Source organism: Manacus vitellinus, unplaced genomic scaffold (assembly GCF_001715985.3).
Source record: "Manacus vitellinus isolate BGI_N305 unplaced genomic scaffold, ASM171598v3 scaffold_35_pilon, whole genome shotgun sequence".
Lineage (NCBI taxonomy): Eukaryota > Metazoa > Chordata > Aves > Passeriformes > Pipridae > Manacus > Manacus vitellinus.
In genome coordinates this window covers 5,221,104-5,237,775 of record NW_021940498.1, presented here as the reverse complement: position 1 = coordinate 5,237,775, position 16,672 = coordinate 5,221,104, and the positions used below count along the sequence as shown (strand labels likewise).

General features: G+C 38.0%; 1 protein-coding gene across 2 annotated transcripts in view; it reads left to right on the top strand.

Moving 5' to 3' along the window:
* Positions 1–16,672, top strand: part of GBE1 (1,4-alpha-glucan branching enzyme 1) — a 111,458-nt gene that overhangs the window by 51,595 nt on the left and 43,191 nt on the right. For both annotated transcript variants that reach the window (XM_018077076.2, XM_018077075.2), the window contains exons 7-11: positions 3,199–3,314; positions 4,835–4,962; positions 8,670–8,768; positions 11,484–11,594; positions 14,500–14,671. In XM_018077076.2, coding sequence (XP_017932565.2) covers positions 3,199–3,314; positions 4,835–4,962; positions 8,670–8,768; positions 11,484–11,594; positions 14,500–14,671 — 626 coding nt within the window. The remainder of the gene's footprint in view (positions 1–3,198; positions 3,315–4,834; positions 4,963–8,669; positions 8,769–11,483; positions 11,595–14,499; positions 14,672–16,672) is intronic.

Genomic DNA, 16,672 nt, shown 5'->3' with positions numbered 1-16,672 from the left:
GTAGTATAGAGGAAAAAAGTAAATAATGGGTGTGTCTAGTAAGCAATTTCACAGGTTTTCTGCTGACCTGGTATAGGAAAACTGTTAAATTTCTTATCACCTCGTGAAACCGGGTCATCTAGGTAGATGTGCTCGTTTCACTTTTTCAAACAAGAAATCTGTTTTTAACAAGTGAGCTGTGGGCTCCAAGAGTGAGGAAAAAAAAAAAAAACAGCAATACTTCTCCGCAAAGGCCTTCTTTGTTTTGAATGATGTCTGAGTGAATTCTGAATTGCTTAAATTTCTTGTGCTGTAAATCATTCTGTTCCTTAATGATGATACAGCATACATTTTCCTCTCTTTGATCATGCGTGCAATGAAAGAACTTTCTCAATTTTATGGTATGCAAAAATGCGAGACTTTTTAGGATATAATTTGAGATATGGCTTTTGCCCAAAAGAAATTACATTCTTAACGAATGCTATCCTGTTTCCATATCTTTCTGTAAAATTACAAGAATGTGCTGTTTTAGAAATGTTCCAGAATTATTGCTTCTGCCGTGGATGTATTTCAATTATGCCTCTTCAATTTTGGCCTCTGCTGGCGTTCTGCCAAGCTATTTGTTACATCTGTCAACTTCTAAGTCTAATGCTGCTGCTCCCATAAACAAATTGACTTGGATGAAAAAATGAACCTCTGTATAGTTTGTGTGATTTGCATGTTTCAAAAAAACTGTTATTCTGGCTCGTGTTTTGGAGCTGTGCATTTCTCTCTAAAAGTCAATATGGTTTCTAGTACTTGATATCTTTCCTAAAAATTATCCTGAATTTTTCCATGTTTAAGCTAGAATGAGAGTTAATATTTATTTATTTATTTATGATCTTCTCTCCCATGTGCAATCAGATGGTTGGAAAACATCTGCTGCTCCTGCTCAGGTTTTTGATCTCATCAGTTTGCTACCTAATATTTTGTTTCAACAAATTCATCTTGTTTGTTCTTATCCGTAGTCACTTTTTCATCTAAAAGTCATTACAATTTATTTTCATAACCTGTTCTCCATCTTTTCCCAAAGTTCAATCTTCAGTGCCAACAATGGTGGAAATACATTTGCTATCTGTTTTGAGACTTCTGTGTGTGTTTTAAAAATGTAAAAATCCTCTTCACAGTCTTAAGGACTTTAAGGTTATAAAGTCAAACAGTCTAATGAGAAGAAATAACTTTTAAGTCTGGCTGGTGCTTGTAGTAATTAATGTACTCTTTGTACATGTATTATCTTAATTCTGTGTGAGATACTATTTTTGTTGTAATACAGTTACTGCTTTGACTTTTCTCAGAGTATTTAGCTTGCAGGAAATAGCTTTCTGCAAATTTCATGCTGGGTCAGAAAAAGATACAGCAAATGCTTGCTCAAAGCTGTATTTTTGTGACCAGTTTGCCAGTTCGTAGGACTTTTTATATCTTTCTATTCCTTTTAATGTCAGAGCATTCTCTCTCTTGTTCATTCATTGCAAAACATCTCACCTGAGAAATAACAAATATATAAAAGGTTCTTCAGACAAGCTCCTGAGATCATCCTCATATAGTGTTAACTTGGAAATTGGATGAATTGGGGAAAGGGGAGTACAGGGATGGAACAAAAAAATCTTATCATGCCAAGGAAAGGTATTGAACTGAGGCAATTCACAGTCAACTGGAATTCTCATTTCCTAAATTTGGAGGGTTTGATTTGGTAATATTTCTGTCTTTATATGCACACAGTGCAGTGCATGCAATAAAAAGGAGAAATGTTCTAATTCTATGAAAATAAATAAGGATTAGCTATTTGGTGAGATGAGGATTTGACCAGTTTGGGAGTGTTTTCACACATTTTTTTTCATGTAATACAACCACCTCGAGACTTAAAACATCCTGCATGGGTGGAAGCTTTTTGGAGGAAGGAAATTGGGCAGGTTTGTTTTGTCAAAATGGAGTATATTCCTTGTGTCATAATTTCCTCAGGAATTTACTGTTTCTGATGCCTGTTAAATGAAATGTAGAAAGGGTCCCCTTCACTGCCTTGTGCCTACTGTGTGCACTGGAAAATTGGAACAGGGATGCTGACTGAGGTGCTTTGTGCTGGGTGACCCCTTCCACCTCACCCACCAGAGAGTGGCAGGTGCGACCCTGCGTCCCGCTGTGTAGCTTGCTCTCTTCTCTGAACAGAAACTTGGTAGGAGGTGGGCTCATAGTTGTGCTGTCCTGGAATATTAATTAGAGAGGAATCATAGAATTGGCAAGTGTTGAAGATATTGGCAGAAAAAGTTTCCCTGTGTCATGTGTTGGCTGGTTGAGATGGGGGAACTCGCAGGGGATGCACCTGAGGCAGCCCATGCTGAGGGTGGCAGAGAGAGTTGTGCCCTGGAGGGTGGAGAGAAGAAACAAGATATGGGGGGGTCTTTTGAAGCTATGGAGATCAGTGTCTCAGGAGAGGAGGTGAAGAATAGTAGGAAAACTGTTCCTAAAACTGTTTTATTCCTTAATATCAAATTCTGTTCGCGAATGTCTCCCAATGCTTGCTCACTTTGGAACCTCTTTTATATTTTTTATTTCACATCCATGCTTACTCTGTGTGTGTGTGTGTGTGTGTTAAACCCCGTTCCTGTTGTTCTGAATTTCAGAAAATATCTCCTCAACTTCCATAAGTTGGTTTACTCTTCAAATGTGTAAATTTGTAGAATAGCAGGTGATTTGGTAATCTACTGGTGATTTGTGATTTGTAAATAATCAGGGAGGGAGGTGGGGAAAGACAGCTTTTTTACTTTCTTTATTCCTAAAAATTGCTGTAAATCCATAAAATCTTGGGGACAAAATCTTACCTGTTATAATTTTCTTTCCATTTCTGTAACATCTTTTCCTTAGGGAAGCAAAGGAAAATTATCCCAGCAAGTATGTAAAATACAGTACGTGTATTTAGACACTAGCCTTGTTAGATGTCTACATAGATAGTTGAGAGTTCTTCCTAACCTCCTATCTGCACTCTTAAAATTATGTGCAGTAAAAGACAAAGACTTAAGAAGACAAACTTCTTAGGGAAAGGTCAATGAAAAATGGAGAAGAAGCCATTAAAATGGTAAAATGCACAGTACAAGTACTACATATGCAAGTGGGGAACATGGTTTAAGGAATTCTAGTTGATCCCAAGGTTTTTAAAGCTTATAAAGTATGTTCATGTTATTTCAGCTGGGAAGTTTTGAGGTTCCTTCTGTCTAATTTGAGAATGTGGATTGAAGACTATCACTTTGACGGGTTCCGGTTTGACGGCGTTACATCTATGTTGTATCACCATCATGGGATTGGTAAGTAATTTAATCAACTCTCATTTCAGCAGTCCTGTTGCAGCTGTTGCTGTGGAAGTAATGCTACCAAGTTCACTGTTTCTCAGAGGGGGTAAAAGGGGTTTTAGAACAGGAGCTAGCAGGGCTCATTGATAAGCTTTAAAGTAGGTAGGAGAGGGGGAAAGGGATAAAACCAGGCTTGCCAGTGATGAGCAATGGGATGGCACACCAAAACTTGAGGAACTGAGCACTAGTGGGATCCTTCAATCTGCTCCATGAGCTGTCTGCTACAACAAACCACGTTTGAAGTGTTTCCAGACCAACACACTCAACATGAGGAACAAACGAGGAGCTTTGGCCCAGTCCCAGGGATATGACATCACTGGCATAAATGAAACCTGGTGGGATGAGTCCTGTGCCTAGAGTGCCCTGTTGGATGATATCAGGCTCTTCAGGAGGGATAGACAGGGCAGAAGAGGTGGTATATGTGAGGAAGGGGCTGGAATGCCTGGAACTCACAGCTGGCAGTGGCACACTTGAGAGCCTCTGGATTGTTGGGTCCCTCAAAGGCCAAGAGATCCCTGCAGAGATACAAACTGGAGTGCTGGGCAATCACCAGATCACAAAGACAAGTGCTGGATTCTACATTTGGGGCAGAACAACCCTTGATATACGTATGTGCTGGGGAATGAGATGCTGGAAAGCAGCACTGCAGGAAAGGACCCGTGGGTCCTAGAGGATGGAAAGTTAAACGTGAGTCAGCAATGCCCTGAGAGACTGGAGGGCCAACCATGTCCTGGGGGCATCAGGCAAAGCATCGCCAGCCAGTTGAGGGAGGGGATTGTCCTGCTCTGGTCTGCACTGGGGAGGCCTCACCTCGAGTCCTGTGTGCAGTTTTGGGCACTACAGTATAAAAAAGACACTGAGCTATTAGAGAGTGTCCAAAGGAGGGCAACAAAGGTGGTGAAGGGCCTGGAGGGGAAGCTGTGTGAGGACAGGCTGAGGGCACTTGGTGTGTTCAGCTGGAGGAGAGGAGACTGAGGGGAGACCTCATTGCAGTTACAACTTCCTTGTGAGGGGAAGAAGAGGGGCAGGCACTGATCTCTGCTCTGTGGTGACCAGGGACAGAGGACCTGAGGGAATGGCCTGAAGTTGTGTCAGCAGAGGGTTAGGCTGGATATCAGGAAGAGGTTCTTCACCCAGAGAGTGGTTGGCTGCTGGGACAGGTTCCCCAGGGCAGTGGTCCCAGCACCAAGCCTGACAGAGTTAAGAAGCAGTTGAATAGTGCCTTCAGATACATGGTGTGTTTCTCGGGGCTGTCCTGTGCAGGGACAGGACTTTGGTGATCCTTATGGGTCCCTTCCAACTTAGCATGTTCTGTAAATGCTCAAAAAAATCCAGATTTGCTAAAAGCTTGTTTTGCTGCTCTACAGATAGATCAGAAATCATTAATAAATATGGTGCTTATAAAATGGAATATTGCAAAATATGTTTCCTAAAAAGAACCTGATTGTGGCTTTTAAATCGGTCTGTCTTATTAGGCACAGGGTTCAGTGGAGATTACAATGAGTATTTTGGCCTACATGTGGATGAAGATGCTTTGTGTTATCTGATGCTGGCCAATCACATGATTAATACCTTGCATCCAGAGTGCATAACCATAGCAGAGGTAAGATCAGAATTTGCCATCCTCAAAGACATTAATATTGATTAATTTGCTTTGGGATGTGAATTTCTTATTAATTATCAAGTTGCACTTTGGGTACTCAAGAACTGACATGAGTTGAAAACTATTAATTAGTGGACAGACTTTGCCTGGTGGGGAAAAACAACTTGAATATGCACTTTGGGAATTTTCTCTGCATTAATAGGTTATTAATTAATGTGGTGATTTCTTTTTTTTTTCCTTCATCACCTTGAACTTGTAATGAGATTTGTTTTTATTAGTTTATTTCTTGTGCATGATACCCATTTGTCACTAGTGCTTCAGGGTACTAAAGATTAACAGCCCTAGTGTGGTTTTGCATATTTTGAGTTATATTGGCATAACTGACAATTCCCCTTCAAATTAAATGCAATAAACTTATAAATGTGGAATGTATAGGCTAATTTAAATTTACTATTAAGTTTCTCCAGGTTTCCGAGGGAGTTAATAGACTATATTATTTGAGTTGATTAAGATCAATTAACTCTTTTGACAGAAAAATATTGTTGGCATATGGAACTTATAGTATGAAACACCAGAGCATTAAAATTCTATGAATAGGTATGTTTTCATGGATATTTTCTCTTTATCTAAAAGAGAAAAAACACGCAAACATTGAGGATTTTTTTTCTGTTACTATGTTTCAATAATTCATTTTATTTAAAAGAAAAAGTTGGATCGATCTGATAAAAGCAGGGACTATTTGTATTTCTAATAAAACTTATTGTGTTGCTTAAAAGTTCCCTATTTATTTTCAGGAAATAAAATACAGCTTAACTTCGTTTCTTACTTATGGTAAAGTTTTCTATTATAGACAATCACTGCTAAAAGCTAAACGACAAGCTATCAAAAACAGCATCTGGTGAGCAATTACAAGTAAACTTGAGGTGGTTTCATTGGCTTATCTGAAGGGAAATCTGTTAATTTTCTAGGTGATATTAGGTCATAAACATTCCTACCAATGAAATTCTGAGTTCAGTTGTCTTGTAATACCTGGCTTAAGAGTTTTAGTGGTTTTGTTCTTGTGGGCTTTGGGGTTTTTTTTTTAATAAGATGTGTCTTCAGTTTCTCTTGCATAAGTTGAAAGCTGCTTCTTTTTCAATACATAATTTTCTACCTCGGGGAGTTGCTACATAAATCATAGAATTGATCAATGTGCTGCATGGTTAAAGGAGAATTTCAGAAGGAGAAACTATTGACATAATTGAAAATTACAAAAGTCAATGAAGAATGTCTGCTTGCCTATGGAAGGAGTGCCATGTGAGAAAAATGTTTTTCTCTAGCCATAACTAATTATAATATATTCTTTAATTAATTGATGATTTTTACAGCTTTTTAATATTCTGTTTATTCACTGTCTTAGTAATTGTGAAGTTTTTAGGTGTTACTGACTATATGTTTATTTTTTTCACTTTAGTCTTCCAAATAAAGCTGTGATTAAAGTTTTTTATAATGAGAAGGAAAAGTATTAAGCTAAATTACATCATGCCTGAAGTATTATAAAAGCAAACAGGCAAAAAATCACCTGTGGTTTCTACTGCTGAGGTTTCTACTGCTGAGGTTTCTGATTTTATATGCAGCTCATTTTAAATTTAGGTCTGAACAAATGTTTAGAAATTAGCTGTTTAATTGTAACACCACAGAATGGCTTGGGTTGGAAGGGACCTAAAAGATCATCTTGTCCCAACCCCCCTGCCATGGGCAAGGACACCTTCCACCAGAACAGGTTGCTCAAAACCCCATCCAACCTGGCCTTGAACACTTCCAGGGAGGGGGCAGCCACAGCTGCTGTGGGCAACCTGTTCCAGTGCCTCACCACCCTCACAACAGGGAACGTTTTCCTGATATCTTATCTAAATATATTTTCTCTCAGTTTGAAACCATTCTCCTTTGCCCTATCACTACATGCTTCTGCAAAAAGTCCCTCCCCATCTTTCTTGTAGGCTCCCTTCAGGTACTGAAAAGGTGCAATTAGGTCACCATGAAGCCTTGTTTTTTTCAGGCTGAACAAACTCAATTCTCTCAGCCTTTCCTCCTAGGAGGAGTATTAAATTTAGAATTTTACTTCCTAAAAACCTGGCTTTCAAAACTGTGACTCAAATAGATGTGAGCTGCTTAAATTTCAGACTTGGACCTTGTCCAGGTAGGCATCATGGCATCACAGAAAAAGGCTCTCGTTGCCTATCATCATGCCCTGTGTAACTTGGAGACCATTAGTCTGTTTTTATCCTTTCTCACTGATACAGGAGAGCTATTGAACTTCCTTTTATCACATCAAAAAGTTTGGAAGGAATTTCCACTTAATTATTTGGTTTTTACAGCATGTGGAATGTGGATGCAGTTTTCTGTGTGATCTAATGACTGCTGACTAAAGGGGGATAATCCCTTCCTTTGATCTCCTGGCTTTGCTGTTCACACAGCCCAGGATGCTGCTGGCCATCCCAGCTGCCAGGGCAGGCTGCTGGCTCATGCTCAGCTTGCTGTTGGCCCAGAGCCCCAGGGCCTTCCCAGCAGAGCTGCTCCCCAGCCTGTGTTGGATGCAGGAGGTCGCCCATCCCAGGGACAGGATTTGACAATTGCCCTTGGTGACATCCCTGAGCTTTCTGTTGATTGATTCCTCCAGCCAGTCAGGGTCCCTGTGGATGGCAGCCCTGTCTTCCATGCCATCCACGAGCTTCATGGTGATGTGGTTGATCTTACTTATGTCAGGGTGTGTGTGTGTGTATGTGTATAACTGCAAATATCTTTTTTCAGTAGTCCAGTGCAGCAATTGGATTGAAAACTGGATTGAATCCAGAAAACCAGAATGAGCTTCCTAATTAGGCCCCGGTTCTAGTCAGTATTTAATTCCATAAATTCTCATGTGTAGATGCGAGAGGTGTATGATAATCCATAACCTTTGTCAGCAAAAAGTCGTTCCACCACATAAGTTAATAACGTCGAGTAATGATGGATATTTTGTAATTATTGGAGACTTGCATTTTCTGTCCAGAAAAGCTAACTTTAGCAAGAGAATGCTGTGCGATAAAATTGCCTCAGAACATGGTGAAATAAATATTTGGAGAACTTGCAATTACAAATTTAAGAATGGTCAGCTTCCATCAACATGAAAATGAAAAATTATGCAAAGAGCACGTCCCTTTCCAGGGCTAGCTTGATCAATAATTCTGGTTTTGCACAGTGAGGAAATAGTAGGGGATCGTATTTTACTTCCTTACTGTACTTAATATTTAGCCTTTTTTTTCATACCATTCTTTATGCAAAAATATCAATAAACAAAATGAAGGTTTAATTTGTCTTTTGTTGACTACTTTGTACTTTCTATTGATTACGTGGAGCTCCAGAGAGCTAATTATTTCGAACTCTGCATCTACCGAGGTCTCTTCCCCTTCAAATATCTGCTCTGTTAAAGTGTTTTGAGGTAGAGTATTTGATGAGCAGTCATAATGCTTTTCCCTGTAGCTTTTGCATTCAAGCAACAAATCTGGGTGTAGTAATGGCTGTTTTTTGTTTTAATCTCCCTTAACCAGGTGAGTCTCTGAAGCTGTTTATAGAGTTGTGTTTAGAGAGCGTTTGTCTACAAGTATTACCGTATGATAGAAAATACAAACTAATAATTGAAATGCCATAGAAATTATGCTGTGGGTTGTGTTTTTTTTTATCTCTTTAAGGATGTTTCTGGAATGCCAGCACTTTGTCGTCCTGTGGCAGAGGGAGGAGGGGGCTTTGATTACCGGCTGGCCATGGCTATCCCGGATAAGTGGATACAGGTGAGAAAGAACTTCCAAAACACATTCTGCTCTTCAGAGCTGCGTGTTTCTCACACACAGACACTTCTGAATCCTGCTGACAAATGTTACTTTCTCTGCTGTTAATGTCCTATTGAAATAAATTCTGACAAGCTTGAGCACAGCTATTAATGGCTGAAACGAGAGCTGTCAGATATCATGGAGGTTTTCAGGTGAGGAAGTTCAGGGGCTGGTATTTTCATTCTAGCTGATGTTTGTTTTCTTCATACAATACACTTAATCTGTTTGAAATAACCTGTATCTTGCAACTGCTGTGGAATGTGTAATCTATATGGAATGTGAACAGGTAGACAATAAGTTAACCATATGCATATAAATATTGAAGAATCACCCCCAAAACATGCAACAAACCCTTCTGGCACTGTGTGTGTTACTTGGAATAGAATATAGAGCTGAAAGTTTTAACCAAAGTAAACCCAAGGGAATTATGCAAACACCTGCAATTGGTACAGTGGGGCTACAGAAAGAATAATAAAAATCTGTAAGTGCCCTTCAAGAACAATAATATACTAATAAACACTGACTACAACAAGGGTTTATATCACGTTTTCCTTAATACAGAGAATCACAAAAAAAGAAAAAAACAATAAATGATCTCAAAAAGATCTCAAATCTGATGTTTTGGAGAAGGTTTTTCAGTTAGAAGATAACATTGAAATCCCTTGGGCTATCATGATGATCTGAAAGCAATAAATGTTTTATACTACCCCTAATACTTCAATAAATATAGCGAGTAGCTAAAAATAAAAAAACAAATTAACTTATCTTCAGCATCTTTCAATTTTGTAACTAGGAGGTGAGGAGCCAATTGAGAAAACAGATTTCAAACCAATTTTTTAAGGAGATAAACTTGGCAACTTTTCCAGCAGGGACAACATCCTTAAACTTTGGAATGTCTAATTTACGTATTTAAATATTTAGATCTTGGAGTGCAGTGAGGGCTCAGATATTTGTAGCAACAAGACATACTTTGTGATGTTTCAAAGTGTGGGGAGGGTTGTTTGCAGGGATTTTTTTTATTGTTGTTGGTTTTTTTTTTTCTTTACACCTTCAACTTCCTTATCACACTTTAGGATAGGTAAAGATGAGCAATTTCCCAGGTAGGCAAAATGCAAGTGGCCAAGTTCATATTACATAGGAAAAAAAAAAAACAAAACAGACTTTAGAATTTTACAAGTACAAAAAAATTGATAATCTGATTTAGCAATCTCTGCTCTGGTCTACCTATTTTAATTTGCAATGCTTGAATAGGAAACATAGTTATGGTGCAGTAAATTCTGTTCTTTAATGGGAGAAAATCTCACTTCTTCCAGCCTAAACGTGTCCTTGTCATGGGCCAGGCATGGGATGCTGATGGGATTGCAGGTCAGCTATGATAGCCTAGCCTGTTTCCCAGAACTCCAGTTATTTAGGAATGTGCTAATTGCACAAGAATGTTGTGTGATGTAGGCAGGAATCTTTTAGCTAAGGAAACTGCAAATAAGCAGCCACAATAGAGAACATGGAGTTGAAGAAAGGTGATGTGCTTAGTTTGGTACCACATTTCTTGAGGGGGGAAAAATAAAGCTGAAATGATCAGAAGGGAGACATTTAGAACCAGCTGTCTATCAGTTGTTATCAAACTCTCCTAGACTGCTTGCTCTCATTTCCCTCCAGTTTTTAAGTGTATACCTGTTAATGGTAAGTTTTCTAGGTAACTTTTTAAAATCAGTTTTAAAACTGAAGGATTCCATGAATTAATTCTGAGGAATCTGTAAGAGTAAGAAAGATAAACTGTTTGTCATAACAGTGACTGTACTAGTTCAGTTTAAAGATATGTGTATTACATAATATGGTGCTGCTTAAGGACCTGGATGTATTCAGAGCCAGAACTTATGGACTCAGGAAAGAAAAAACAACAAAAACCCCCAAAATACAAACAAAAAAACAACAAGGAAAGGAAAACATGACTGCTCAGGGGTACATGGCCAGTTAGAATCAGAAAGTTAAATTTTACAGCATGATATTAGCCATCTTGGTGTTATTGCCTTTTTATCACTTTTATTTTTATGTCTATATATTTATGTGTATATATTTAAGTTGTAGTGATCAATGGAGGTCTATAAAGCAGTATTGAAAAAAAGAAAGGGCTAACACTGAAATAAAACCAGATTCAGGAGAGGGAGGAAATCATGTCATATGAGGCAGAAAATTCCTATTAAAGGGAGTTAATTTAAATTGCTGAAAATCAGGAGGCACCACACAGCCCAGTGATTAAGAAGTATTTGGAGGCTCTCATATGCCAGGGTTGCATCTCCTGATATTGTGGACCAGGTAGGTGTGTGCCCACATATTTTTCCCTGGTTTTTGGTGCAGTGCTTCCTTGCAGGTCCTATCAATCACATTACCTGCTGTATTGGAGGATTCATGCAATAGAGGGCAAGTTATGTCCATGCTTCCACATGGAAGTATAGGAGAAACAAAGTATTCTAGTTATTTATGTGGTAGAATTGAGAAGGAAAAAGGAAAAGTCTCTTTGGATGGTCAGAGAAAGCTCATCACTTCAAAAAGAGAACAGGAGAAGTTGAATTACTACAGTTCAAAATCCACTGGACATTTCTGTGCCAAGATAATGCTACATGCTTTTAGTTAAAACAGCAATAAATTTTCAGGCATCTTTCTTCTGTTTTCCTGCAGATAATTAAGGAGCTGAAAGATGAAGACTGGAACATGGGCAATATTGTGCATACATTAACAAACAGACGGTATGAAGAAAAATACATTGCTTATGCAGAGAGTCATGACCAGGTATGTTATCTGTTTGTTTATTTATAAGAAGTAAAAGGTAATGTTTATAGGTTTGGTGGGTTTTCTTTTTCAAAATGAGGCAAGAGTTGAGAAGGATGGCAAGAATTTCAGAGATAGGTAGATGTGGACTACTGCTCATTTTTTTACTATTTTTTAATTTTTTGTTGGGTTTTCTTGTGGGTTTTTTTTTTTATTTTGTTTAGATCCTTCATTTTAATAAAGGAGTCCTGCCTGGAGTGGGTGGGTAATGTTGATTTTTCAGTTGTGTTTTGTTTTTAAGAAATAAGTGGCAGCATCTTGTTTTGTCTGTCATGGAACATAGGAAGGTGTATGATCCATGCTTTTGAAAATCTTGTTTCCATTCAGCAATCTGGAGCACTGTTTATGATAAGCATAAACAACATCCCAATTTAGAAAATTTGTTCACTGAATCAGTGTTTGTGACTGTTGTATTCCCTTCCTGAAGATCTTTCCTCTCTAAAAGGATTGCAAATATCCTCTTTTGAGACCTAAAAGAAATATTCTGTAACATTTTGGTTCAAAACACAGTAACAGTAATAGTTCTGTGTATGGAAAAATGAAAAAATAATGATGGATTTGGATAATACTCATCTCCCACAATCTTTTTGACAGTTCTTTCTGAAGAGTCAGAAAACTTTAGTCAAGAATTATAAAAGTAGGAATTTAAACCTTTCATTAGAAATTAATATTTTTTTTCCTTAAGTAGCTACCTTCAACTTTTTCATTACATAGAAGTTGATATTCAATTTGCTGTGCCTCTATAATAAAAGTCAACAGAAGTGTTCGAAACAAAGTCTATATTTTATTTTGAAAAGAGAATTGTGCATTTATCATTCAGTACATTCATTCTGTGTACCTATTTACATTCTAATCTCAGACTTTTACAGTGTTCACTTAAGGCATGAGACAAGAGTCATGATCCTGTTAAAGAACTTCAGAAATTACTTGGAAATCCATATTATTGTATGATAATTTGCTTTCATCAAAGCTGGTTCTTCATCCTAAAGCATGGCATATAGCACTACTGTTGGTGTTCTTTGATTTTATGCTGATTTTTATTAATTAAGTTGTTTTCTATATCGCTATGTGTTTTTGGTTTAGAATCTCATACTTGGGAAAAATCTGTTTATTTTTTATTAAAATAAAAAAATGATTGCAGGTATTGATACGTGAAAAGTAGGATAGAGAAAGAAAATGTAGATATGGGAATGTAGATAAAATCCAGTCTGAAGATGCTGGAAGTGACTCATGTGAGGGTACAATTCTAATTTCTCATATTTTATAATGGGCTATGAACTGACTATTACCAGTCAGAGTACAAGGGCTTGTGGTTATAAGTGTGTGAAAATAGCAGCTTGAAGCTAATTGCTGTCAAAAAAGCAGATGCAGTCCTGGAATTATTATGAATGGAAGGGAGAACAAAGGGCACAGTCAGCACGCCTGGAGTCTGTCATGGTTCGTGGGCATGTTGGAGGCAGGTTTGGTCCTTTGTCTCCAAGGATATACAGCATATCTGGAAAAAGTGCTGTGAGAGAGTTGGGAAGAAGGTCAGCAGGTGTGGATTGGTTTTCATCAGAAGAAAACTAAATAGAGTGAGATTCTTCAGGGTAGCAAAGTGATCATTGAAGGGGGAAATATACCTGTTAATAAAATCGTGGCTGTCATAGAAAACAAGAAGAGGGAACATTTACCTTCTCTTCGAATAAAAAGATTAAGGGATATTAAATGACACTAACAAATGCCACATTCTGAGTCCAGAGAATAGTTCATTGCAATCTTCAGTCTTGTCATTGTAATGTAGGAATTTTTTAATTTTTTTTTTTTAAATCTGTTTTTTACCTAAGGGAATAATCTGTAGATTGTCTCTTATATTGTCAGTTGGAAATATAAAGGATGATTGTGCTTTTCAGCCAGACCTGCTTACAATTCATCTGTCCCTTTGGAATTTAGTGAGTTTTCATGCAAGAGTATAAAATGAAAATTAGGCTAATTGAACAAAAATTAGCTATTTACACGTAATTGCTTCAAAACATTTTCAACTACCTGCATGATTGTATATTAGAACAGCATTTGTGTGGCCTTTCTCAAGTAGCAGTAAGCACTAGCAAGTTGGTAATTCAGTCACTGCTTTTAGACACTCTTGTGTGAAATCACAGGAAACCAATCACCTTCTTGATTGCATATAAATGAATGCTTCGTACTCATTCTGCATCTCTAAATCAGGAGCTTTGTTAATACCCTTCTATTTTCACATTCCAGGAACTTCACTTGGGGTGCTTGCTTTCTCATTTTCTGTGTTTTCTATAAAAATTCCCACTTGTGACTTACTGAGTTGATGCTGACATGTCACATTTTGTTATCCGTAGGCAAAAAAAGAAAAGTTCTTAGAAGTAATTATGCAGTTTGATCTCATCAGGTGAAATGTAGGACGTCAGAGGGGGTTAGACAGCTGTTTATTATCATATAATAACGATAATAATGTTATCCTGTCGGTCTGGGGAGCCCCAGTAACCACATGGAGGGTTAAAACAGACGCTGGAGTCTGACATCCAGCTGAGGCTCAGCTCATGGACATCCCTGCCTCAGTTTAGACCCTTCCTCCTTTTGACCTCAGCCTAGATCTGTATCACACTCAAATGATTGCACATCACACAACACACAGGGTCAGTACTTAGAAGGTGAGGTTGCTGTGACCTGGTGATCACAGGCAGTGGCAGGAAGGTTTCTTTGGGAACAGGGACTAGATCATGCACCCTGAGCCATGTCCTTGGCTCCTCACCCATCTTGCAAGTCCTCCCCTTACAATACAGAGCACCTGCTGTAAAAAAACAAACCAAAAAAAAAAAAAAATTAGAAACACTTCTGTCTTCTTGAACTGTTCTAGGCACTTGTGGGCGATAAGACCCTGGCTTTTCGCCTGATGGATGCAGAGATGTACACAAACATGAGCGTGCTCATGCCTCTCACGCCCGTTATTGACCGCGGAATACAGCTTCATAAAATGATTCGTCTCATTACTCATGCCCTCGGAGGGGAGAGCTATCTGAACTTCATGGGTAAGTCATCTTGGGAACGAGTCCCTCGTTTTCTCATCTGCAGGATGCTTGGCAGGGAAATAAAATGATCTGACATCATCTTACGTCCCCGGTATTTATCACGGTGCTGAAGTTCAGAGCACAAACGCGTTTACAGATTTAGTACAAAAGGTGATATGCGTTGTTCTTCTGTCTGTAAGATGTATTGTAAGACAAGAAAATAAAATCAAGATGGTTCCTAACTGTAACAGAAGTGACTTTTAAAAATGTGGTAAGCTCTATTTCAGGGTACTTTTATTTACAGCTCAGGTATTTTAATTGTTGTTTTACAAGTTTGTCAGGTGGTGAGCTATGGCTCATGCAGCTGGGTTGTATTTTGCCTCTATTCTTTTACTTTCCTAAACTTTTTAGGATCACAGTGAATTTACTTAAGATAGCTCGTTAGTATAGTGTTTATTTCAGTTATTAATTGCCAGGAAGCAGTCTGGGATCAGTTGACTTTATTTCATAGCTTCTTAGTGAAGAGCAGAGGCTTAAAGAGGTAGGCAAGGACAAATCACAGAGACAGGAGGCACATTCTCCTATCAAATCACAGAAATTTTAAGAGCTAGTAGTACTTTCTTTTTGTCCATAAGCTGTAAAACACAACTGTTGCCTTTCTTCTTAAACTCAATTTTTACAAGAAAGTTCAATTGTTAATCTCATTTAATCAGCCAGTTGCGGTTCCATGTGGTCATCTTAAAAGTGGAATGTTGTTCTTACTTTCATCCAAAATTCTGAAGCTGTTTAAGCTGGTTGCTCTTTACCATATGCATTCCTTCAATTTCTTTGCTAAATAGTTCTTACTTTATACTAAAAATCACAATTTCATCATGTGGTGTGACCAGTTCTGTATAGCAGTTGTGACAGTCTCGTGGGGAAAAAAAAAAGGCTGAAAGTCTGCTGTAAAATCATCATTTCAGTTTTCTGATCATAAACCACTTGAAAAGTATAGAAATTTTAGCACGGTATTTTCTTCTACTTTTGTTGTTAAACAATTTGTTTTATGAAGTCAAAGTGGACTGTTGAAGGTATATTGCCCTTCTTCCATGATAGTATATTTAACAACATCTTTTTCTGATTAAGAAACTAGAGAACATATGGCAGTGGTGACACTGGATTTAAGCACGTCTGTAGGGGTATATGTTCTCTTTCTTGGTATCAGAAGAAAACTCAAAAAAATACCATGTTTGTTTTCTTAAAAAGAATTGAAGCAAGTTAAGTACAGAACGAATTAATTCAGTACATGCAACACTAGTAAAACTATTATTTCCAATAAAATACCGAATTTTTTTCTCAGGAGCGAAGAGGAGTTAATGAAATAAATATTTATGAAGTGTGCAATCAGGCATCAAAACGTGCAAGGTGTGAGGTGTATGCACCCATTCAAATTAGTGATACTACAATAGTTAAGGAAGCAGGTGTTTAAAAAATACTCCAGCTAAACTGCAGATGTCTTTGCCCCAGATTGACTTGGTAAGATTAGAAAAACGATCAGTAATTCAATGTGGCATGTTAAATCCAGTGTGTCAATGCAGGTTGATTGAGTAATTAATATTGGGTATCTTTGAGTACTGCAAATGTTTCAGTAACTACCTAATAGTTTGCTATATGTAAAGGTGAAAAGATTGTAATAAATGTTGGCAGAGGAAGCATATAAATTCAGAATGCTGGTAGCCCTGTGTACTTAAAATGTGTGTTTCATCCTGCTATCTAGTTAAGCAAATACAGTGACAAACGAATTCTTTAACTTCCAGTTTTGTGTGAATGCTGGGGGTAAGAAAGAAAAGCCTCCTGTAGGGTGGGGGAAGAAGTAGAAATCTTATTTCACAACACCTGGAGAAGACATTCCAGGTGCCTCTGTGCTTCCCTAGGTCCTCCCATAAGCGTCTTATACCTTCTTTTTCTGAGAATAAAGACAGCACTGCTTTCTCAGTGCCTTGCTTGCCTCGTGGGAAAACAAACTGCGTCTACAGAACGTTG